This window comes from Camelus dromedarius, chromosome 16, assembly GCF_036321535.1.
Source record: "Camelus dromedarius isolate mCamDro1 chromosome 16, mCamDro1.pat, whole genome shotgun sequence".
NCBI classification, from domain to species: Eukaryota; Metazoa; Chordata; class Mammalia; order Artiodactyla; family Camelidae; genus Camelus; species Camelus dromedarius.
The window spans coordinates 10,282,974-10,307,399 of record NC_087451.1 but is presented as its reverse complement, the minus strand read 5'-3'; the positions used below and the strand labels follow the sequence as shown (position 1 = coordinate 10,307,399).

The 24,426-nt window shown below is 46.9% G+C and overlaps 1 protein-coding gene across 12 annotated transcripts in view; it reads right to left on the bottom strand.

Moving 5' to 3' along the window:
* MSI2 (musashi RNA binding protein 2) overlaps positions 1 to 24,426 on the bottom strand; it is a 379,910-nt gene that overhangs the window by 227,625 nt on the left and 127,859 nt on the right. For all 12 annotated transcript variants that reach the window (XR_010384428.1, XM_064494960.1, XM_064494953.1 and 9 more), the window contains one exon: positions 22,740 to 22,832. Coding sequence is in view for 11 of the 12 variants with exons in the window: in XM_064494960.1 (XP_064351030.1) it covers positions 22,740 to 22,832 (93 nt within the window). In the remaining variant the exon portion in view is untranslated. The remainder of the gene's footprint in view (positions 1 to 22,739; positions 22,833 to 24,426) is intronic.

The window sequence follows — 24,426 nt, the reverse complement described above, 5'->3', positions numbered from 1 at the left end:
GCACTTGACAACTATTTATTGAATGAAAGAAATAAATTAAAGTGGGCCAAAGATCAAAAACACGTCTACAATGGGGGACAACTTGACTCTCAGAGACCTTCCAGTGTTAAAACTTTGTGATTGGAGAAGTCACAAAACACACTGGGTGTCTACCCAGTGTGAGGCTCCATACAGGGCTGTGGGGACACACACAAAAGCAGAGGTCTGTGGTCCCCACTGAGCTGGAAGGAAAAGATAAAACAGGTAACAAGCTGAATCTGTATCTTAAAAGAGCAATTCAAAATTTAAATAACAATGGTAATGCAGGGAGGAATGGAACTGCCAAAAGTATTATACCAAGGAAAAAAGTCACCATTTGTCTTCAATTATATCCTTTCTAGGACAAAACAGGTACGAAGCTAGGAACAATGATCAAAAATCCACTAGAAATCACAACTGAACATTCCCACTTGAAAACATTTTATCTGCCGCCATTTTTGTTTCAAGATGACGACCTGAAACACACACTCAACTCCGGGTCTATCCTGAAACCTGCCCGACGATCACTCAAGACTTCAAGGATCAGCAGCATAAAGCATTTAAACGTCACGGAGGAACAGACGCCTCACTCTTCAGTATACTTCTTCCAGTGTTTCAAGTGACAGATTTCAGAGGAATGTAAATTTCAGAAAAACTTGGGTACAAAAATTTGGAACACAAAAGCTCAGAACCACACTTTAACAGCCTCTTTCACTGGTAGAAATGGAAATCAGTACAACCTCCCTGTGGGACAGTCTGACGACAAACAGCAAATTGCAAAATGTATTATTATCTGCTTGTTGTAAATTCCTAGACGTGGAATTGCTGGGTCAGAAGCATGGCAGGAGCAGGAGGGCGATGCATTCACAGGGGCGGACCTGCGAGCACTGGTCAGAAGACCAGATACTGATAACGGAGCGGGAAGCAACCCCAACACTCCTAACCGAGGGTCTGACTAAGTCAGCCACAGTACACAGTCATCAGAGAAACAACGAAGGCATCAGATACGATGATACAGACTATACCGACATGGAAAGATGTCTCTGGCACGGCACTGAACAGAAAAGGCAGTCTGGCAGACACCACATAGGGTCCCATTTATAGCAACGTGTACACAATCATTTGTATACACGTATATATGTTGAGGGACGTGCAGACAGACATCTGGAAAAGCTGCACCAAAACGTTACTCTGGGTTATCTCGGGGTGATGAACTATGAGGGGAAATGGTTTTTCGTTCTTTGTTTACTTCTGTATTAAATTTTTTCCAATACGCCTTTTGTTTTTAAACAGAATCACAACAGTGTTAAAAATAAACTTCCTTCGTGTACGGATCACCTGATTCAGTGCAAAGTGTTGCACTGGCCTCACCCCGGTCCCAGGGGCTGATTGCCAGCTCTTCGTAAGGAATATTCCAGAACACCTCTGTTTGACCCAACCACAACCGTGGCCCTCCCCTCTTCAGGAAGCTGAGTGGGACTGAATGTGAGGGCAACACAACTCTGCCGCCTGGAAAGAAATGTTGCAGGGGCCAACTGGGATTTTCAAAGGATGGCAAGTACTTCCTGAATCTTGCCTCGCCTCCCTAGGGCCGGGTCCCACTGAATGACTAACCCTGCCCCGGAAAGGAAATGGGCCTAGCTAAAGATTAGGAGTTGGACCTCATTTTACTACAAAGATCAGGTGTCAGTTCCCAGGCACAGGCCCGAACGCTCCCAGAGGCTCTATGGGCCCCGCCCCGCCCCGCCCCTTGGTTCTAAGCCCCCTCACCTCTGGGCACAGGGATGCTATGGCTGGACCTGGAAGACCTGGAGGCATGCGGCATAGAGGCAGCCTGAGAGGTGGGGTGCAGCAGGGGAGGCAGCTTTCTCCTACTGTGCCCCACGGAGGCACTGCCATCCACGTGGCAGGTGCAGCCCTCAGAAAACAACACAGAAGCCTCTACTTCCGGAGAACGCAGGACACCCAGACCCCATGGCTCACAAGCCTCACACCACTTGGGACTCTGGGAAGCCAGAAAGCAGCTCTGCCCTCCAACTTCTGCAGCTAGTAGAACGTTTTCAAAGGATCCTCAGAAAGACGGAATGGGAACGGGGAAACTACAAGCCAAGCCCTGAGACACACAGAACTACTATCCTTCAGTTAGGAAACAAATGCTAAGAGACTGACCCAAGAGCACAGTCACAGGACAGAACATCAAATGTACGTCTGCTTTTGGTCCTCATCCCACAAGGTGACCTGGCAGTACCGGAGGGACAGCATTTTTCTCCTCCTGAATCATTTAGTCTTTCGTTCTTTGGTTTGAAGAGTTTAACAGAAGACAGCTACCACACATGGCTCTTTCTTTCCCCTTAAAAATGAGCTCTGAGAACAAATCGGATAGTGCAGGGTTCATGCCACCCAAAGGATCTGTGAGAAGAACTGGCCCTTGACACAACCAGCTGGAACATCACAGTGATTGCCCCTGCAGGAGATGTATATAATAAAAATTGAATGCTGCAGCATGAACTTCATACAGACTTGTCCTCTTGGTTTATTCATCAGAAATAATTATCTGTGCTTGCTTTCACCAGAGCACATATTTTATAGGGAACATTAAAATTTAATGGATTTTTAATAATATTGTAACTACCACAAGAGAAAAAGTAGGAAAAGCCACACCACACGTCTCTGCTCCGTTTTGGTGGTTTGGCTCTAGCATTGCAAAGAACTGATTTGGTGCAGGAGAGGATGAAGGGCCCTGATGAAGGCAGGAGGGGATGGAGGGCCTTGATGGGAATGAGAAGTTTTAGAGCTGACAGTTTTAGAGCTGACAGTTTTACAGCGTGGGAGATCTGTTTCAAGGAAGGGAAACTGAGGAACAGAAGATACCAAGTTAACAGACTACACTGTCTGGTCAGTTCTGCTTGATTTGACCTGACTTTGGGCAAGCTGCGACCTCGCTCAGACACAGAAGGAAGACAGCCATGGTCGTGGATAAAACAGACACTTCAATCGTGTTCCAGCCAATAGAACATAACTCTAGGGCTGGAATAGATTCAAACTGTCATTTAGTCCAACTTTGTAGAAGGGATAGCCAAAGCCCAGAGAAGGTAAATGCTGCCCAAGATCACAAAAGGAACTGGTAAGTAAGTCTTTAAATTTCTGCTGGGGCTTTTTTTTATTACCTCATATGACCCAGGTTCAAAGCATATACTTAAAAGCTAACTGTGATGGCAAAGATCACGTCAAGCCTTCAAAAATCGGCTGGATTTCAAGTTTCGCATTTTTAGCCATTTCTGAGAACTATTATTTTTCATGAGTCACCCAATGGTTTTCAAATTTAACCTGCATCATGCACACAAAAAATCACTCCATTTTAATTTTTTAGGGGATGTTTTCTCTCTCCCTATTGGACTCAAACCCACACATTTGAGGAACTCTTTACAGAACAGTGTCTGGTCCAGAGGACACGCTGAGCTCCCTTGGTGCCTCAGTCCAGGGTTCCTAATGTGTCACCAGCATAGACACCAATATCTATTTCTGGCCGGAGAAAGAAACATGTGGTGTCCGGCCACCAGTGAGACATCCACAGCCAGGCTGACTCACCCATTCGTGAGCGCGCTGACAAAAATAACACCTTGCAAAATTACGTTTCTTAATCATTGACAAAGAAATATCTGAATGAAAAGGTAAAAGACTTAAATGTCAAGTGATGATGGTGATGTATCCCATACTGATTTATATAATGCACCACGTCTCGGATAGGCACACTCTTCCATGACATCAATTCAGGCAGCAAGCAGGCTTAACGATGACACGGACAACTCAGAACAAGCGTGGGATGGGAGTTTGCTGGCCCTTGACTAAGAGCTTCCTCTGTCCCCTGGTGGCTCGTGCTAGTGCACAAGTACCTCCACATCCCCGAGCCTCGTCTTCCTCACCTGACACGATGGATGTAAGAATATGCACCTGGCAGGGGCTCTGTAAGAATTATATGTATTTACATATTAATTATTATAGAAGCCAGTAGCACATTGCCTAGTACACAGCAAAGACCGAACTAAAGGTAGTTGCTATCAAAAATACTTTGCTTTTCCAGAAAGAGAAAGAAAAATACCATATGATATCATTTATATGTGGAATTGAAAAGAAGAAAAAAAGAGGACCCTAATGAACTCATAAAAAACGGAAACAGACCCGCAGACACAGTGAACAATCTTATGGTTACCAGGGGTAAGTGGGTGGGAAGGGATAAATTCAGGACTTTGGAGATTTGCAAATGTTAGCCATTATATATAAAAATAAATTTAAAAAACAAATTCCTTCTGTATAGCACAGGGAACTATATTCAATATCTAGTAATAACCTTTAATGGAAAAGAATATGAAAATGAATATATGTATGTATATGCATCACTGGGACATTGTGGGACCAGAAATTGACACATTGTAACTGACTGTACTTCAATTTAAAAAAGCCTCCCTTTTTCTATCACTAAATACAATCTGAATGGATTGATAATTCCTTCCAACTTTCACTTCAAGAGCCATAATAGTAAAAAAAAAAAAAAAAAAAAAACTGTCTAGTATTAAACCACTGTGTAATACTAAAGCCCAAAATATTGAACATTGCAGCAGTAACTGCCTGCCGGGCCTCCATATGCCATTTCACCAACTTGTGATTCTGATTTATGCCGTTTTATTTTATTTATTTTGTGGTTTATTCTGTTTTAGTGAAAGTATATTGTGCCCTCTTAGAAAGTAGGCGGAGCAGCAGCAGAAGAACGAAGCAGGCGCGGGGGGGGGGGGGGGTGGCCGACAGTCTAGAAGGTTCTACACATCCAGGCCTGGCTATTACTGCTACCTGCAGGGAAAAAACCTCTCTTCCCATCCGCTCACTGTCCTGTACAAGCACCAAGCCTCCCGCATGGCGACATGCACTCCCGACCCGTACACACGCGCTATCACTGTCTACAGCTGCAGACAGCAAGTCAGTGTGACCATGTGATTTCGCAGTGTCCACATGCGCTTCGACAGAGGGTGAGAAGGACGGCCACGGGGCCATTAAGTGAGGACCTGAAAAGCGTGGATGTAGCTGAAACACATTAACCTGTAGAGGAAGCCAGGCTATAAGCTGCAGCTCCATCGACATCAGAAAAAGTAAAGAGGCCTCCGTAATGGAACCAATATTACAGCCATTGATATAAATTATACCTCCGAACAGGGGAGATGGGGGTGGGATGTACAAATGGAACAAGTTCAAACTTCTTTTATTGTAATAGTCTCCAGTTGAGCATAATCACCAAAGCTATAGTGTGATACGATTGCCAAAACTAGACAAACATCTGTGAGATGGATTCATCTCAGAGGGGAGGCCAACAGCTTGTTATCATTAAAGCAGCGATGCTTGCTCTGCAACTGAACTGCAGGCCGCCTTGTTACTGCGTTTGCCGAGGCAATTGTACCAGATGTTGGCAACTATCTTCAGATAGATGACAGGCACCTGCTGTGGAGGAAATTTAGCTCCTCGCTGGCCTCCCTGATCTGGGGGCAGGGAGGCAGGGGCAAGACAGAATGACCCTTCCAGATACCCCTGGGGAGGTGCTGACCAAAACTGACCAAGATGGTAGGTCAAGCCCGCCCATCTGCTCTAACTCAGCTCCTGGTGCCAAAGACCCAAGAAGAGTCCACAAGGTGCCGGAGGGAAAAGGCCGAAGTGGAGGCGGCATCTGATTCAGGCAGGAGAGAAGAACAGAGCTCCGCACAGCCAACTCCCTCCGCAGGCTGCTCTTGGTAACGGTCTCCGGGACTCGCGAAGAGATCCTGAATTTGAAACATGGCTATGGACATCAATCATCATTAAAAGGCAAACAGGCAATTTTCAAACCATGTCATGCTGACTCAAATGGAGACAAAGGCTCTGAAAGGGGGGAGAGCGGGGACAAGAGAGATAAATACCACCCAGGCCACCATGGACAAATAAAAATCATGAGAGCCCGTAATTCATTTTTCAGAGTGCCCCGAACGTCAGCTGCTAGTTTTTGGCGGAAATGATTTCACTCCAAAGTGGGTGGGGCCGACCTAGGTCCACCTTGCTGGGGGGTGGCCCAGCAGAAAGACACCCATAAAATGCAGTCGCAGACACTGGAGACAATCTGATTCCTTTATAGCCGAGGGGTCACCAGAGCCACCCAAGGACTTGGCAGATGGACTCGGCCATGGAGGACAGACATTCTGCTGATGAGGTGAAGTTACACCATATTTGCCTTTCTTAAAATGTCCTAATATGGCCCCTCAGCTGGCCTCAGGGATGATTTCTGAACATACAGTGACTCCCCTTCCTCTTGGATTATCAACGTTGAACCGGGACACCTCCTACTTGACTCATTCTTACTACGGTTCCCAAGACAGGAACATAAGACACTGAAAACTGTGAGAGGCAGCAGCTGAACCTCAGGGGCGGATGCAGGCCCAGCCGGGACCCAGGGGTCCTGGAAGAAGTGACCAGGGTCACTATGTGATCTTGAACTTCAGTCTTCTCATATCCATAGAAAGCTCTCTAGAGCCTTCTCTGGAGGTCAGCATGGCAAAGAGCCATAGACTGTTCTAGCCACAGCCAAAGAAATTAAGTGGCTCGGTCCAGATAGTTGAAAAGTTTAATAGACGTGTTAAATTCTAAGTCTCCTACAACTACCAGGAGCCCAATTTGGGCTCAATCTAATATTTAGCCACAAAACAAAATAAAACACATCTCTTTAGCCTGTAATTAAGGTTGTTTCATATCCTTAACCAGTAAGAACTTCTTTGCTCCATTTAGAAAAAAAAAAACAAAAAAAAAAAACCCATACTTCAAAGTTCCGAAGGCAGAAATGACAAATTTTCAGAGAAACACTTACTAGAGAATACAGAAATCAAGGCATCAATTTAATTTCACACTCTACCTGCCTTGGACTAATTTGTGTAAATTACATTTCATACTAAGAACCTCAGCCCACGTGACCACAATGGAGAAACAAGCAGCCTGCATCAAATTGAGTTTTTCAGGTATAAATATATAGCCCTTTTTAGTGTGAGAATGTTTAGCTGAAATTTCAATGCAGGTCTTTTAGAAAAATTTCCAAGTGTTAATTTCCACATTTTCATCAATATGTCAACGTCATGGGGTTGTTACAGACCTAAGGAGTGTAAATGAATCCATGTGGATTGGAGTTTTTTCTTTTAGAAGAATGATTATAACTAAATTCTCAGTTCATGGGTGTGCATTAGCAGAGGAAAGGATGGCTATGTGAAGCTACATCTGAGTTTTCATTTTGCCCTTCTACATTTAGGAACGTGGTGGGGCAAGAGGTGCATCTCCACTGAGCCTTCCTACACATGTTATCAGCCACAGCCACACAGCATCTGTCACAGAGCAGCAGCGCCTGGTCACTCAAGAAGAAGTAAGACCTCGGCACACTCGCCCTTCCACACTAACATTCCTTTCTCTAGCAGGCCTTACGTTTGCAGCTACTTTTTAGGAGTTTTCCAAATGCACTGGAGGGGCAGCAGGAGACCACACAAAGTACCTTTCTGATGCATGTCTACATTAAATGGGTATTCTTCCAAACAGGTATAGGTGTGCCCCCAAAATTAGTTTATGAATGGCCCTAAAAAATATCCACAGTTCCACGAAATCATTGCTTTCTCTAAGACTCAAGTTGGGAACTAGAAATGCCTATGGCAACTTAAGGCCCACAGGCCAAAGCCAGCCCACTGCCTGCTTCTGTAAACAAAGTTTTATTGGAACACAGCCATGATCACTCATTTACATATTTCTATGGCTGCTTCTGTGCTATAATGGCAGAACACTATGGCCCACAGAGTCCAACGTATTTGCTATCTGGTCCTTTACAGTCAGTGTGTTGACCCCGGCTCTACATGAGCACGGAGCTAGGAATGGGAATATGGGTAAGAAAGTGTGACTCTAATCCCTAGAAACTGGGGGGACTTAACACATATGAAAAGAAATTTTCTTTTATTTTTCCTTTTTTTTTTTAAAAGGTAGCTAGAATGAACACATTTGATTTTGAACACTTTATATAAACTTTCACTCCAGTGGTTACACGTTATGGGTTTTGCAGAAAACCACTAATTTCAACCCTCATTTTGTCCTAGGTCATCTGAGGAGTCCTCTCTGTCAATTTCCTTGGGCTGCCAAATCCACCCACTGGCAGGGCCCAGGCTAAATGCACCTGGGAAGCAACAATGAGATCGACTATAGCCAAGACACCCTGACCAGTGTTCTCTGCAGTTCTCCAGCACTGAAAAGATAGTGTTGACCACCCCACCCACAGGTCAAATAAACACACAGGGCTTGTAGCTTCTGGTAGGGCCAAAGGGTAAGATCTCAAAGAAGAACTCTGAACTTGGCAAGAAGGGGAGAGTCTTTAAAACCCTGGGGCACAGCCTCAGCAGTCTGGACAGGGTGAATGCAGCCATCCGACTTGAACTCTGCCTCCCTCCCTGCTCTCCAGCTGATGAAAAGTCAGACTCACTGTTTCAAGATTTACTGAAGCGAACATTCTCTATTTGGTTCTTTCCAAAGTGGGCAGAGGCAGGGCTGCTGTATCCAGGGCTGTGTGGACCAGATACACAGTGGACTTCCTCCCACCCTCCACGTCAACTCCGATGGAACCCAGAATAAGTGTCTGTCAATCACCTTTTCCAGGTCGGCACTCAGGTTGGCACTGAGGCAAATGAAGACATGAACCACCTTCAGAGGCTGCTGTGGGTGACCAGCAAGATGGCAGATGTAAAGCATGGGAGACACAGGAGCTCGACAGGGGCCACTATATCTCCATCCATCAGTGGGGCTCCTGGCCTCTCCTCGCTGCACTGCGATTTTGTTTACTGGTGTCTCTACTCCTTGACCTTTGCGGGCAGGGACTCTGCCTCTGATCTCGGACCCCAGTGCGGTGCCTAATCCCTAGTAGGCACTCAAAAATTGGGTTACTGAATGAATGGAGGTCAGACAAGCATAGCGACCTCAGGGCCTTTGAACAGCTGATGGAGACCTCCCTCCCTCCCCCTCCAGCTGGCTCTGTCATCCCCAGCCGGCCACTGTCCTGACTGGTGCTGCATCCTTAGAGCTCCTGAATGCAATGTCCAACCCTCCAGGAACTCCCCACCACTAACCTGCAGGTATCCCTGAGCACAGGCCTATGAGGCTCACCAGCTAAAACGAAGGAGCCGAGACAAATCAGTACCAAGCACCCCCCTCCTCCAAAAGGCAGCCTAAACCTGAGAAGCCCTTCAAGGGAGTGGCCCTGAATTAAATACAATCAGACATGTCCTTGTTGAGAAAGGGCACTACAAACAGTTCGAGAAAAATCCCAGTCCACGAGAAGGCAGAAATTTCTATCAGAATAGGCTTTTTAAACTAACTTGCCAGTGAATTACAGCAGCTACTTCCTATGGGAGGGGAAATTATTTTAGGCGGCTTTCCAGTCCCATGTGCTGCTTTAATCTAAGTCATATGCAAGAAATATTTATTGAGGATGGAAGTCTCCCTACAGGTGTGTTTTAAGTGCAGGCCGCCCTGAAACACTCCAGTTAGTTCTAGAAACCTGCCTTAAAAGAACATTTTTAATGCACTGTCTCATTTGCTTTAAACTGATTGCTCACTGCACACAAATAAACCCCCTACAAATATCTGCTTTCCTGCGCCGACGGCCTCTGCTGCCAGGCATGCACTGAGTTCTTGGGGACGCCACCATTAAGACGGTGGTTTTCAATAGCAACTTGGCATTTATCATAGTGAGAGCATTATCTTCTCAACAGAAGCTGACAATGTGTCCTATTCCTCCCTTGAGAGAATCCAGTAAGATCACATTTGCTTCCCCTGCGTGCTGTTTCTCCTACTACAACATTTCTTTGCCTGGAAAGAAAATATTGTGACTCCTTGCCATATTCACTTCATTAGCATAAGAGGAAAAAAAGCCAAATCCTCCCATCGGCCTCCCCCCCACAGTAGCTCCAGCTGGGTTAAATCTAGCAGGATCTCAGATGCGGGACTTCCGTGGCTTGGGATTTGTCATAGAACTGATGGTTACTGAGGGACGGGGCAGAGAATGGGAGGGGCCAAGAAACGAGTCCTTTAAAAAACTGAAAGCCATCCGTTTCACACACAGGGAGCGTGTCATGCAGGTTGTGGCAGGGAGTTTATGGGATGGAAGGTGAACCTGGTGAAATCAGCAGTTCGTGGCTTCAGACACACGAGATGCAGGGGATGTGAAAAAGGAAGAGAGAAAGAATATGAATGTGGGGAGGGGAGAGTCTCACTGAGCAGACAATGGGCAAACTTGTCTCTTTTTTAATTCTTACAACCCTCTGTAAGTGACATTGTATCCCCACTTAAGAGACAAGAACTGAGGCTCAGGACAGTGAACTCAGCAGCTCCAGGTCACAACACTAATAGCAAATGACGGCATCTGGATTCAAACTCAGGGCTACCTGATTTTGATACTCTGGCTACTGATTCCGAAGTCCAGACTCGTTCAGTTCCATCCCATGCAACCCTGACAATTCCCAAAAGCCAGGCAGTAAGCGTCAGCGGCATCCCTCTGTTCTTTTGAGGGCGAAAAAATGTCCCCACAAACGCGTCCTCTCAGTCCAGAGCCACATTTCCCAGCATCAGAGATGTCTGTGCTTTGGCTTAATGTTGCTGGACCCGCTCTCACTCCCCAGCCCGGCTGATCACAAGACAGCAAGTCTGGGGAGAAGCTGCCAAGAGCCCACCTAGGGCCCCCACCCTGGGGAGATCTAGGCACCCATGGACTGGGATGAATCAATGCTCCTGGCGGCTTCTGAAAACCACAAATCCTCCTTGATGCCTCCCACTCAGCAGGTCCACTGCTTTTCTTAGACCAAAGACAGAAAGAGGAGTAGAGAAAGACACAACACGAGAAGTGTATACCCCAGTTAACCCCACTCTCATCCGTCCCTGCTCTGGTGCAGCTGTGTGTCCACCTGCGACACCAAGACCTGCCTGAGCATCTGCGGGCTCTGGAAAAGGCCATACAGACCGGGTCCACTCCACCCAGATCACCCCCCACCTAGGTTCTATCAAGCTTTTACCGCAAGGTGGAAATAGCTCATTTATCCTGGACCTTCAAGGGGGTGATGGGTTCCACATAAGGAAATGCTCCTGATAACTGAATATATTCTCCTAAACCCCATTTCAAAAAAGAAAAGTCAGAACTTTACCATCTGAAAATCCTCTGATGACTGGCACGGCCCTGCCCTTTCATACAGAAGGCCCATTCATTCCACCACTATGACCCAGCCGGCGGGCCCATTCCAGTGCTACACACCGGGAAGAAACAGACTCGGCCCCATCAGGGTGGAATTTACAGTCCACTAGGGGCAAAGAGGCTACACATAAATTTGACTTTTTTCCCAATAAACCAAGATTCTCTCTTTCGTATTCCTTTATGGATTCTCTCAGCTCCTGGTCTGTTTTCTTCATGAGACAATCTGTAATTGTTTTTATTATTTACTTGTTTGGGCCTGCTTGGTCCTCCCCGACCCCATGCTAAAACTTGAGCCACAAGTAAGCAGGGGTTTTGTCTGTTTCATTCACGGCTGTGCCCTTGGCTCCTAGCTCAGTGCCTGGCATTCAGAATATCTGGTGAAGAAATCAATGAACAATGAATGACTTGCAAGGCTACAGACGAGATGCCTTCCCAAGCTCATAATGAAGCAAATGGTTCTACAAGGTGGTACTTTTTAAGATCAAAATCTTTTTGTTTCTATAAGGTTTTCTCCCTCCTCTTTACATAGAGTTTATTAACAACATCTCCCCATTCCTTAATATTTGCAATAAACTCAGAAACCAAAAGACAAGTTTATTGGACTCAGGAAAGAAAATGTAAATGAGGGTGTGAAAAGCTCTCTCCAAAGAAGCTAAATAAGCAAAAAAAAACCACAGGTTAGTAGATCAACATATATAAATATATTTTAATAAACATCACCTAAGTGATATGGGGACAATTTCCAGGCAGTATCCTCTATTCTACTCACCCCCCACAAAAAAAGTTTAATTATTCAGACAAGTTTAAAGAGTTCATCAGCAGGGTCCAACCGGAAGAGTTCTCTTTTGGCCCAAATCAGTTCAATGTTTTCCATCAAAGCCAGAGCAACCTGAAGTCAATTTCACAGACTCAAAGCATCAGGGTAACTGGACTGAACTCGAGGTTCGTGTCATTGAAAACTATATGGCACTGAATCTTCAGCTTCAGGCAAAGAGGATCCAGGGAAGACTTTCAATTTCTGTTATCCCCCAAGTGGGGGAAGAACTGAGGGGTAAGCCCACCCAGAGGACAGATGGGAGACATGGAAGAGGATGTGTGTGCGTGCCTGTGTGTGTGTGTGCGTGCATGTACATGTGTGTGTCAGGGCTACTGCTGGAGAGAACTGGAAAGGCAACTCCAGAGGCTGAATCTGGGTCTCAGAGGATGCAAATAACAGCGGCTCATGTTTCTACTCTTTACTAAGCACTTACCCAGTTTCTGGCAGGATGCTAAGAACTATATATGCATCAATTCATTTATTTGTCATGACAACCCTATGTGGTAACTACCATCCTTACCTCCATTCTGCAGATGAAGAAATGGAGGTACAAGAAGTTAAATGACCTGCCCAAAGTTACAGAGCTAAGAAATAGGTGAGATGGATTTGACACTAGGCAGTCTGAGTATTAAAAAAAAAAAAAAAAAAAAAAAAAAAACTATGCCCTTATTACCAGGCAATGCCTAATGTTAAACCAGGGGGTTGACAAACTCTGGCTTAGAGCCAAACCCAGCAGACTTCTGTTTGTTTTTTTTTTAATAAAGTTTTATTGGAACATAGCCACAACCATTCATTTTCATCCTGTCTGTGGCTGTTGTCATTCCTGCTACAATGGCAGAGTTAAGTCGTTGTGAGAGACCATCTGGGCCACAAAATGGAAAATAGTTATTATCTGGCCCTTTACAGGAAAAGCATGCACCGTTTCTACTCAAGTACTCCTAGTGGTCAGGTAAATCCTGGGACAGCTCAGGATGATCGGGGACGGAGCCTACTACAGCCAGCTGCTATCTGAAATGCCTCCAAGCCTCACGATTTTTTTTTTTTAAACAATTATGCAAATTTTGCAGTCCATGCCATAATATTTGTTCTAACATAATATATGTTTTAAACAAACAACCATAAAGTCACAGTCAGCTTCCTGGGAGATGGACCACAGGAATCCCACAGTACAGCGCACCACTGGTCTCAGCGCCCTTGCACGCCAGAGGGAGGTGGTCCAGCCCAGAAGCCCGGGTGGAGCCACAAGCCTGGGACTTCTGGCCAGGGCTCAGGTCGGCACCTCGGGCCCACGGCTATCTGGCTACAGGTCTCGAGCAAGTTATTTATGCTTTCCCAGCCTTCCTTCCCAATGAGGGTCAGCCTCCTACCCCTCCCAGGGTTGTTGGGACAATTTTTAGTCGAAAGGCCCATGAAAGGTTTAGGCAAACAGCAATCTCTGAGTCTGAAAGTAAACCAACTGAGCTAGAATGGAGAGCCATGACATCAAGAAATCCTCCTTTTCGCTACTAAATCACATCTGTCAATAAAGGAAATGAGGTAGTCTTTTGAAAAGAGAGAAAATGTTTTTGATTTTTTTTAGCAAACCACTCCAGCATTTATCTCTCCAGTGCTTAGCCTGCCCTCCTGCCATTCCCTGAGAAAGCCGAGAACAAGACAAAGAAGGCTGCCTCTGATCACTCTATATTCGGATTTGTATTTCCTGAAGGGAAAAGCACCTTAAACTCACTAAAAAAAAAAAATAATAATAACTCTCTATGAGCAAAAAGCAAGTCTGAAAATATTTACCTCTGCTGCCAATTATAAAAGACTGTTAGCGACCTCAACAACCGAAAATCTCTAATTTACAACTAATCCGATTCCACAAATTACATCTTCTACTACAGACCACCTAAAAATGACTTCCTGTAAACAAACCATGCTGCTGGGTTTTTTTTTTAAATCTAACGAAATCCTTATTTTGCTCTTTAGTGATAAGAAACTCACTTTTTTTGCTATATGGGGCAGAATTTTTTATTTCCAAAAGACATAGAAATAATCCCCAAGTAGGAGCCCAAAGGGATCCCAGACTCCAAGTCGATGACATGCCACTCTTGCCTGGGACTGTGGGTCTGTCTGTCTGTCCTGCCTTCCATAGGCCACCTCAAGTAACACTTACTACACTTCCTGGCCCGTGCTGGCTCCTATCCCCAGGGGCTGAGTTTAAACCAGGAAGGCAGATTGTAAACAGGTATGAAGTAAGTGTTCTGGAACATATAGGAAGGAATACTTAAATCTGCCTGTAGGTGGTCAAAGGTTTCATCCCTTCTGGAGTTTCAGGCCAAACGTCTCGACTTCTCCCACCTTCCATTCATTTAGGGTGAGTAACTTGCTCTGGTTTGCTAGTCCTGAGTTCCTGGAAACCCTCAGTCCCAGGTAAACCAGGACAGCTGGTCACCCACCTTTATCCAGCCTAGTTCTCCTTAAATCAGGAGTCCATCAATAATATTCATTGTATGCTGTGTGTTATCTTCCGTCTGAGACCCCTGCCCCACCACTCCCCAAACTACAGCACTTGCAACAAGGAATCCACAACCTTTCACAGTAACCATCCCTCCACCCAGATTCTTCCATCCTGGAAACGTCCTGGTCACACAAAGGTCCCATGAAGAAAAAAGGACCATCACCCAGGCTGCAGAAGGTATGTGGACTTAAAGCAAATGAAATCCCACTCTGCCCAGAACTCGACTCTAGGAAGACAATACAAAGTAGAGAAAAATGGAAACAGCGGATACCAATTCAATCCATCAAATCTCCTATTTATTTTATGCAAAGTTTTCCTGGTGCTTATTAATGCCAGCTCTCCCTCCACCATTTAATCTCTGCTTCCATTTCATTCTTGGAGGCCCGTGATTATTCTAATTCAGCATTTGGATGACTTCATTTCCGCTCAAGTACACCCAGGTCAACTTGGATAGAAAAGAAAGAGGAGGAGAAGAAAAATAATCAGCTAAAAGCTATTAAATATCAGCCGTGTGCCTCATGATTGGTTTTAAAGGCAGTGGTGAGGTTAGCAACAGTCAGAAACTCAACCCTTCTGCCTCTTCCTGCATATTAACAGTTTTTCTGGGGCTCTCACTCTCATGGCTTCGAATGTAAATAAAGTAGCGATTGGTGGCCCACTTACAGCTAATTCACAAATACCAAAGTCTGACTATACAGAGCTGTAAAAATTTAGAGGGTGGTAACTTGACAAATCCAGGCATTCTACAGAGACTGATTCTCAGAGGACAAAGGAAGCAAAAGAAAAGAAAAGAAAGAAAAAGAAAAAAGAAAAGAAATACAGAGAAAAGAAAGGAAAAACGCATATGCGACCCATGTAACGGGGGTCCCACTGATGGGCTGGAGGGTGGGCAGGAATCTCCATATCAATGTTCACTCCACAGAACAATGGAATGCGTGGATTTCTCTGCCAAGTCTAAATGAACTGAGCTTTCTCTTCCATAAGAACCACTCCTTGCACCCACTGGCACAAGCCTGAACTGTGATTTCTCATACAATTTCAGTTCCCACTGAAGTCCGTCCAGGGGGAGAAAGGCTTCCTTTCTCATGCTAACAACTCCATTGTAAGTGACGTCTTCAGAGGCTGCCAGGAGGGCTCTGGGAAGGTGAGCTGGTGCAAGGGCTTCAACCCCTTCTCCCTCTCTCCTCCCTGGGCTCTTTAACTCCTTCCTGCCTAAGGGCTCTTTGGCCCCTGGTCCTCCCCTCCATGGCCCCCTAGAGAACTAAACAAAGCTAAACTCTACTGGGCAACACACTCAAACCCCAAGGCCAGAAAGTTCAGGCCTTGTTCCTCTACCTACTCTGCATACGAACATGCATGCGATTAGCATAATCTCAAAGTTTTCCCAGCTTGCTACCCAGAAGGCATCCTATTTTTCTATTTGTATATTTTAAAACACTGTTAACAGAGCAATAATAATGTCTGATGCCTCTGCCTCACAGCAGCTGGCTATATTTTATACACTAAAAGGGAAATGGGAAGTTTTCCTAGAAACCCACTAATCTATTTCAGGAGCTCCTTTTCTCAGCAAAAATAAATAAATAAAATAAAATAAAAAGAGGCTTTAGGAGAAGTGAGGTTGGGGCACACAATCTATTTCTAACTCAGCTTCCTTCCATTGACTGCAGCAGAAATCGTCCAAGGAGGAAAAAGTTCACCAGGAAAACACAAAGTTGTCTAGCAAGAGGGTTTCCCTGCAAAGCCCAAGGCTCACATGACTTGTGGGCCCAGCCTGTGTGTCTGCGGCCACCTGGCCCAGGAGGCTGAGGGAGGCAGCTGAGGCAGGATTCTCCTGTTTGCTAACTGCGACTTTTTGCCCTCAGCAGCTCTGCCAGAGGTCAGAGGGCAAAAAAAGTCCCCTCCCCCGTATGACACACTTCCGAAGGGAGAGACTGACACAAACCAGACAGCCATTTAATAAAACCCAAGGACAGCGTTGGCCTTGTTCTGGGCTTATTACAGGAAGAGAATTTAAACACAAAAGTAGCCTTCAGCATGGCCGTCCACGGAGGAAGAGGAAATGGTCCTTCCTGGTCCATGCACTACTGTCCTAAGTCAAGGCCGGAGGAACACCACAGCCCTCCAGAGCTAAGGCCAACAGGTGACAGTCAGTCCATCTGAACAAACCGCTTCGGAAGACACAAGCCTCGTGGTAGCTGTGATGCCCACCAAGGACGGACAGGACTTTGGTTTTCCAGGCATGATCAAAAAAACCACACACCTCACAGAGCTCCGTTTGTCTACAACTGGCATGTGGAAGCAGTAAGATGTCACCTCAGGGCCACAGTCCACGCTCAGGAATACGGTAACTCGCTTATTTATTTTCTCACAAATCTCTTACCTCTCAAATGTCACAGGCTTTGTCAGAGTTTTACTCTAGATCTTACTCTCCTCACACGTACAGTATCAGAAGGAGCATCTGAGCAGCCACCACTGTACCTGCACCGAAAACCTGGAACCGGAAGAGTAAGAGACGGCCAACGCTCCCTCAGAGCGCCCTCTCCAAAGACCCCACACGAGCAGAATCACTACAGTAAAAAGCCAATTCGTTCTTGTTTTCAATTCCCCCCCCCCCCACCAAAAGGCTCTCGAGCACCATTCTCTGTAGCTCGAGTTAACTTTTATGGGCCCACACACAACCCCAACCCAACAAAAGGACTCAATGGCCCCTTTTTGCCTCATTTCCACGGAGCTCCCCTTTGATGAGAACTTAGGAGCTGTAACTTTCCAAATCACCTCCTTTTATGGCCTTGGCTTCCCATCGGCCACACTGAGGCGCGGGCCCAGGAAAGGGTTAAAGCCCTCCTGTCAGACCGCAAGCTCAGGCACTGGCCCAGAAGAGACATGGGAACCAGGGCAGGCGGGGGATAAAGGCCGGATTGTAGCAGCCCACTGAATTGGAAATGACTTGTAGGCCTAATGAAACAGAACCTTGGCAGTAAAACAGAATGAAAGGAATGAGACAATAAAAGGCTGGAACAAAGGGTGCAGAGTCGGTTCAGCTTAGCAAAATAAGCTCACTTTGTTGGTGGGGAAAGCCAAAGCCGATTAGGATAAACCAATGACTAAGCGTAAGTCTTCCAAACTAATTACACAGTTCACCATGTGAAGTATAATTGGGAGCCTCCAGATGCGGGAACTCTCTCCTTCCACGGGAGTCACATCCAGGGAGAATTACCTAGCGAGCTCGGCCCTGCGCGGCCCTCTCGTCGAGGTGAACCGCTCAAAGGTGCAGAACTCCCTCCATCCGGGATGCCGCTGAGAATTCATTAAGTTTAAAAGGCCTCTTTTTGATCTCCAAAATCCTCTAAGTGAGAATTTAAGAAACCGGGACTTGAAGGAGGGGCCTGACGGGGAGAAGGACGAAGCTCTTACACACGGAGTTGCTTTGATCCCAGTGCTTTTTAATTACCACTCTGGCTGTGCGGGGGGGAAGGGAGCAGAAGAGCCCGATGGCGGGTCTGGGTCTGGATGAGCATATCGAGAGCATCGTTTATGTGCCATTTCCCGGAAGGGTCTCTATACATCATTCCTGTATGCACGGAATCGTCAGCACAGATAACGTCAACTAGGAAACCCGAAACAGTAAAATAAACCACTGCAGATCAACGTTCTTGACAAATGAACCAAAACGGCTCCCTTTGAGGACGGCGCTGCTTAGTGGGAAAGCGGGAGACGAGGCTTTATAAACCCTGAAAACAGGCGAGGGCTACGCTGCACAAAGATGAGTGACTCTACAGGATGTGTCAACTTGGACAACTTACTGACTTTTCTCAACTTCAGTTTCGTCATCTGCATAATAGACATTTCCATCTACCTCACCTGACATCCTTGAGAACCAAATTTTCAAATGCAGTAAAAAGTTCAGAGCACATGTCCCTCTAATTCAAAAACATCAAAACACAGTAAAAGAATTTTATAATAAAATCTGAACTTCACAAATTCTGAATTAACTCACATGAATTCAGTTCAAGCACATGTAATTAGAAATTGGAAATACTTTACAGTATTCCTAGATCTTACTCATGGGATTAAGATTCCAGTTTATAAGTGGTAGCTTTTTCCAAATAGAGACTCCCTTCACCACGCCTGCATCTTGAAGTCCAGAAACTAACCACAGTTACAACCGTTCTGGTTATTGTTCCGTGTTCATTACTGCTGACAGTATCTCATTTTGGGAACAGTTTATAGATACCTCAGCTATCTAACCACCCACCTATGTATGCTTATTTAAACACTTTCTAAACTACTGAATTTTCAAGCTTGAACCCAATCTTAAGAATAATCTAGCACAGAGGCTGGTAAACCATGGCCCATGGGCCAAATGGGGCGCCAAACCTGTTTTTATAAATAAAATTGTATTGGAACACAGCCACACCCAATTGTTTATGTCTTGGCTACAGCTGCTTTCTCCACACAACGGCAGGAGTGAGTAGTTGTGACAGAGCCGAAAATATTTACTATCTAGCCCTTTCCAAGTTTCCCAAGCCCTCCCCTCAGATGAGAGACTGAAGCCAGGAAAGAATGGCCGGTTACGGTGCCACCACGGTTAAGTGGCATCACCGTGAGGTCATCATGCCCAGCACGAGGGCCCAGAGTACCTTCTCTTACCTTTCCCCAACGCTCCTCAGGGGTGAGGACGGAAGTTAGCAGGGTCCCTTATGCCCGTGGCCGCACTTTCACAATCTTATCTTAAATATAAACAAAGAACAACATCCCTACCCTGGGGGCATGGGGTCTAGGGGGTACATCTTCTGGGAGGAAGGTGGGAGAAGAGCGCAAAGGGGTTTACGAGCCTCCATTCTGATCTATTTAAAGCTCTCGGTGTCCTGCACCCACTCCACTTACAGTAATGACATATTTAAACTCCCTTTGCTCAGCCCCAGGGTAGCAGCCTCACCCATCTTGATTGCCACCTGAAATAAACAGTCAAAGTAGCTGCCATCTCAGGCAAGACAGGAAGAGGGAAAGAGGATGACAGCGAGGAAAACCTAAAAAGAAGGTGGTAGACTCTGAATGGAGGCTGAAGGATGGAAAGTTCTAGACTCAGAGTAAGTCGGGTGTGAATTCTGGCTGTTGTCCTGCCTTACTTGGGTGACCTCTGCTGAGATGTCACCTCCCTGACCTGTATGGTTCACCTTTGTCAACGGGGCTGAAGGGCACCAAAATCTGCTGTGCACAAGCCATGAGGCCATGGAGGTCCAGGTTCAGCGCTGTCCCTGGGCACCCATAGGGGACGCCTCTTTTCCTTCCCTCTGTATCCATCCTCTCGACCCCAAGTCTCTCTCGTGGGTCGATCTGCAGTTAGAACAGGGCTCAGAGTTCAGGTTCTACTATCAGACAAGCCAAGCCTGGAGAGGAAGTCTGTATTCAGCTCCACCTTTCAGGAGGCTGGGGCCTTGAGTCAAAGATTCAGTCCTACCGAAACTGCATTTAACAATCTACACAATGGGCAGCACCCCCACCAGCATCCCAGAGAAGAATTAAGTGAGATAATAAAAGCCCTGGCCCAGTATCCCACGCTTAGCACACACTGGCCAAATTACTCACTAAGTTACACCTCACTAACTTGTAGTTAACCAACTGAAGAGAGCCTCACACAACTTTACACAGTCAGGAGCGCGCGCACGAGTGTGAGGATACTTCGCGCAAGTGTGTGCGCGTGTTTTCCGTTTCCTTCAACCAGAATATATACACCCGAGAGGAGAGTTGGCTTGTTAATTTACTCTTGCTCCTTTCACAGGCACTGGATTTCCTCATTGCCCCCAGGGCCAGGCAGAGAGGTCTCTCCTCCTTGAATCCTTCTGGATTCAAATGAATTATGCCCGAATCCTAAGAGGTGGTGGGCCCTGCCCGAGGGGACACGCACATCACACCAGGCGCCAGCCAAAGGAGGAACGAGCTATTCTGCAGACAGACCCAGATAACACGCAGAGCACATGTACGCAACGAACCACTAAACCATGAACCTACAGAGTGAGAGTTTTGATACACGCAAAGGCCTCCTTAGTCCTTTAATAAAACACTTGATGGGTTTATGCATCCTGCCGGAATGCACAAACGTTCCTGCAAAATTCACTGAGTGGTTTCAGACCCGGCAAGTGTCATGCCAGGGAAGACAGCCTGTGGCTGCTTCCCAGACAAGAAGATGACTGTTCTCAGGGCTGCGATGGTCGCTGCTGTAGGCTTGGCCAAAGCCTGCAGGGCCCCTCACTGCCGGCAGCCGAGTCACAGCACTAAGTGTTAATGAAGAACGACAGAAGGACAGAGAGAGAGAGAGAGAGGGGGGAACAGAGCAGGGGAGAAACCAAGAGCCAGGAATGTGTGGCGATGGACAAGTCTAAGCTTGTCTGAGATGTTCTAACAGCCCATCTGGGCAGCAGCAACTTCCCTGACATCCACAAATAGGCCCATGAGATTCCAAGGCAAGTTATGGCTCGAAAAAGAAATCCCACCTCCTGTTTGCAAACACTACCCCCAGCTAAAGGCAGGACAGTGGCGAACAGGGATCGCGCTCCAGAGCCTTCCGATACGCCAGCCAGATTTGTCTCATTAAATCATTTCCAATCTCTCTCCTGGGGCAGGGTAGGGCTGGGTGAGGGACCAGCCCTCCTCAGTGCTTTCAATCAGTCTTGAGGAGAAGCACTGTAATGTGCATGATCACCAACACACTCAGCTACTCTTTAGAGCCCGCCCGGATGAATCAGTCCCCAGCTAGCAATGCCAGACAGTGCGGTGGGGAAGGTGTCTTTCATAACCGACCTGGAAGGGCAGTTAAGTGCCATTCGAATGCAACATTGGGCTGGAGGCGGCTGGGTTCTTTGTTGCATGGTCTTCGGTCCATGCAGAAATTGATTAAGACAAGAGATGGGAAAAAAAAAATCTCCATTTTGAGGCTACACAGAGGTGACTCATCTCAGAGAGCAGCTCACAACTGGACACACCTAGAGATGGGGTCGTAGCTGCCCGTCACACCTTGGGCAAACACAGGAAAACAGAGAGCTTTCAGACTGGCCAATGGGCAGCAGTGCCTCTGCACCACCCAGGGCAAACATGATTGGGAGGGGGTGGTGAGGAACAGCTTAGGACAGCTGCGGTGTCTTCTCAGGATGCCTTGGCAGTCCTCTGCCACATCAGCCCCTCAGGGGGAGGCTCCCAAACAACGAGACACACAAGTCTCCGAAGATGGTCCCACACCTGTGCTCCCAGGACTATGTACACAACGGCTCAGAGATGCAGGAGGCGGAGGGCCTGTGCACCTACCCACCTGCCAGCCTCCTGGGACACAGGAGCTAGAGGGGCACCACGCAAAAGGGGCAAGGCTCAGCGCCCAGCCAGCTGCCCTGTTGGAGACCTAGAACAACACAGTCCTCTGAGGAACGTGTCACCCACTCTCCAAGGCACTGGGATCCCCCCAACCAGAAAGAAGCTGAATTAATCATCCACGGTTATGTACCCTGTCTGTCTGTCTGTCTGTCTGATTCTGTCTGCCCCCCACACACTCTCACATTCCATTTCCTGACTCCTTTGGGGCACTCTGTTCCCCCAGCAGAGCCCACTGCCTGTTCTCACAGCAGAGCCCAAGGGAGCATTGCATTGCCATCTCCCCAACATTCTGACAGGTACGGGCCCACCATCTTTCCAGAGTTTCCTTGGGTCTTTGACAGGGGAGGGTTCAGCCGCAAAGGGCCTGGGGAGCTTCCTCTCTCAGTGCATTTTCCAGAAAAGCACAGAGCAAAGCCCAGTGCCGGCGCGCAGGCCAGCCTCTGCGGGAGCTCCTGCCCTGTGACTCACAGCCCGGCCCCCCTCGCCAGTCGCTGCCCCCATCAGCTCCCACCCCAGGCCCCACGTGGCCAGCCACAGCCAGCAAAACCACACTCAAAGGCCACTCTGTCTGCTCCTTTCAGGCACGTGGGGCGCCAAGCCCACCGCAAGCCAGCCTCTTCCAGCTCAGCTCCCGCCGAATTTCGTTTAAATCCTGACAGCCAAGTTCAAGGACAAAGTTCTTGAGGACACAGTTGTGGCAAAGGCAGGGGCTACGGCAGCCACTTCTAAGGACTGAGCAGGCTGCTCCAACCCCATGTACCGCTTACCTTGCCAAACTGCTCGAAATACTGCTTGACATCTTCCACCACCGTGTTCGCAGATAATCCGCCTACAAATATTTTCTTTGTTCTTGTGACCATCTGCAAGAAATGACAAGAGGAGGGCAAAGGTTAACCACGTCATCTGAAGCCACGCTCACTGAGATGCTGAAACAAGCTGCTCTCACATTTGTGCTCAAGAGGAAGTTATGGTTAGGAATATTCCAGCTGCACAGAGCAGGCCCTTCAGACGTCTCAGGAGGCCGGGGACGGTCGCTCTGAATAGCTCAGGCCTAACCCGAGAGCTCAAGTTTCATCCAGACAGTGGACTTCAGAACCTCTCTGGCCATAACACACAGCTTCACTGTGATGTTAAGACATATGTCAAAGCTGCTTTAAACCTAAGCGACATGAACAAAAGAGAACTCCTTGGATAAAGATCTGCTGCCCAGAAAGTACCCACAAAATGTGTCAATAGAAATTCACATGTAATTCAAAACTCTGTGCAGACTGCCTACATCGAGCTGTTCCGGGTGCTGGTTTCTGTCTGCCAACAAGACAGACACGGACCTCACACGCAGGGACAGCCCTCCAAGCCTGGTCCCCGGGCGCCTTCCCCTCTTGATCTCTCACCATTCTCCTCGATTAGCCCTACATTCAGTCAAGCCCAGCAAAGCCAGATCTCCTCACCTCTGCCCTTCTCATTGGAAGACCACCTCTCCACGCCTACACCTCCCATGCCAAGTCGTGACCATCCTCCAAGATCCAAAGCCCTTCTCCAAAATTCAAACTATCTATATAGTCGCCTTATCCAGAAGGTGTTTCTCTGGCTTCTGAACCCGAGTGCTGCACCCCTCTGCCTCTCACACTTACTACTTTCCACCTCGTGCTGAACTGAGTGGTAGTCCTGTCTCCCTCACTTCCTCCCTGATCATGGGCTCCTGACTCCTCTCCGCTTCCCCTCTGCCCTCCCTGCAGTGCAAACTCAGGGTCAGGCACACAGACGCCCACACCAAACGTTTGGTGGATGCACCAAAAGAGCCCCACATTTCCGAAATGGCCACATTTCAGAATCCCACCAGTTCCAAAGCAAAGGGAGAAGGGAGCTCAATGACAGAAACTCTTTGGAGCAAGACCAAAAATCTTATACATAAAAGCCAAAGATCAAAAAATAAATTTTATTCTGAAGACTGTAAGTTAAGCCACGTGGGGTAAGTTTTTTTTTCCCCTTCTTTTTTTGGTTTTGGTTTTAACATCAAATAAAAAATTTAAGAACTCAGTGGATACAGGGTCGCACCAGTTTGGTTGCATATAATAAAAGTACAATGTCTTAACTTGATGGGTAGAATCTTGTAACCATACATACGTAAATCAAATCATCACATCATACACTTTAAATATCTTATCATTTTATCTGTCAATTATACCTCAATAAAGCTGGGGGAAAATGTCAGATGAGAATATATAAAGAAAGCAAGATTGAAACCCAAAGATAAATGAATGAGAGAAATCGTAGAACATTAAACAAACTGCCCACAATGTCACATGTCCCTCAGTAAGTCGACGTGGGATGCGTAAGTACAGGGGCCACGGCTGCCTGGATCACTTAATACTGAGTCACCTGACACATCTGCAGAGAGAATGAACCAACCAACCCACCTCCAACAGTAGAGACTCAGCTGAGTGACATCTGAAG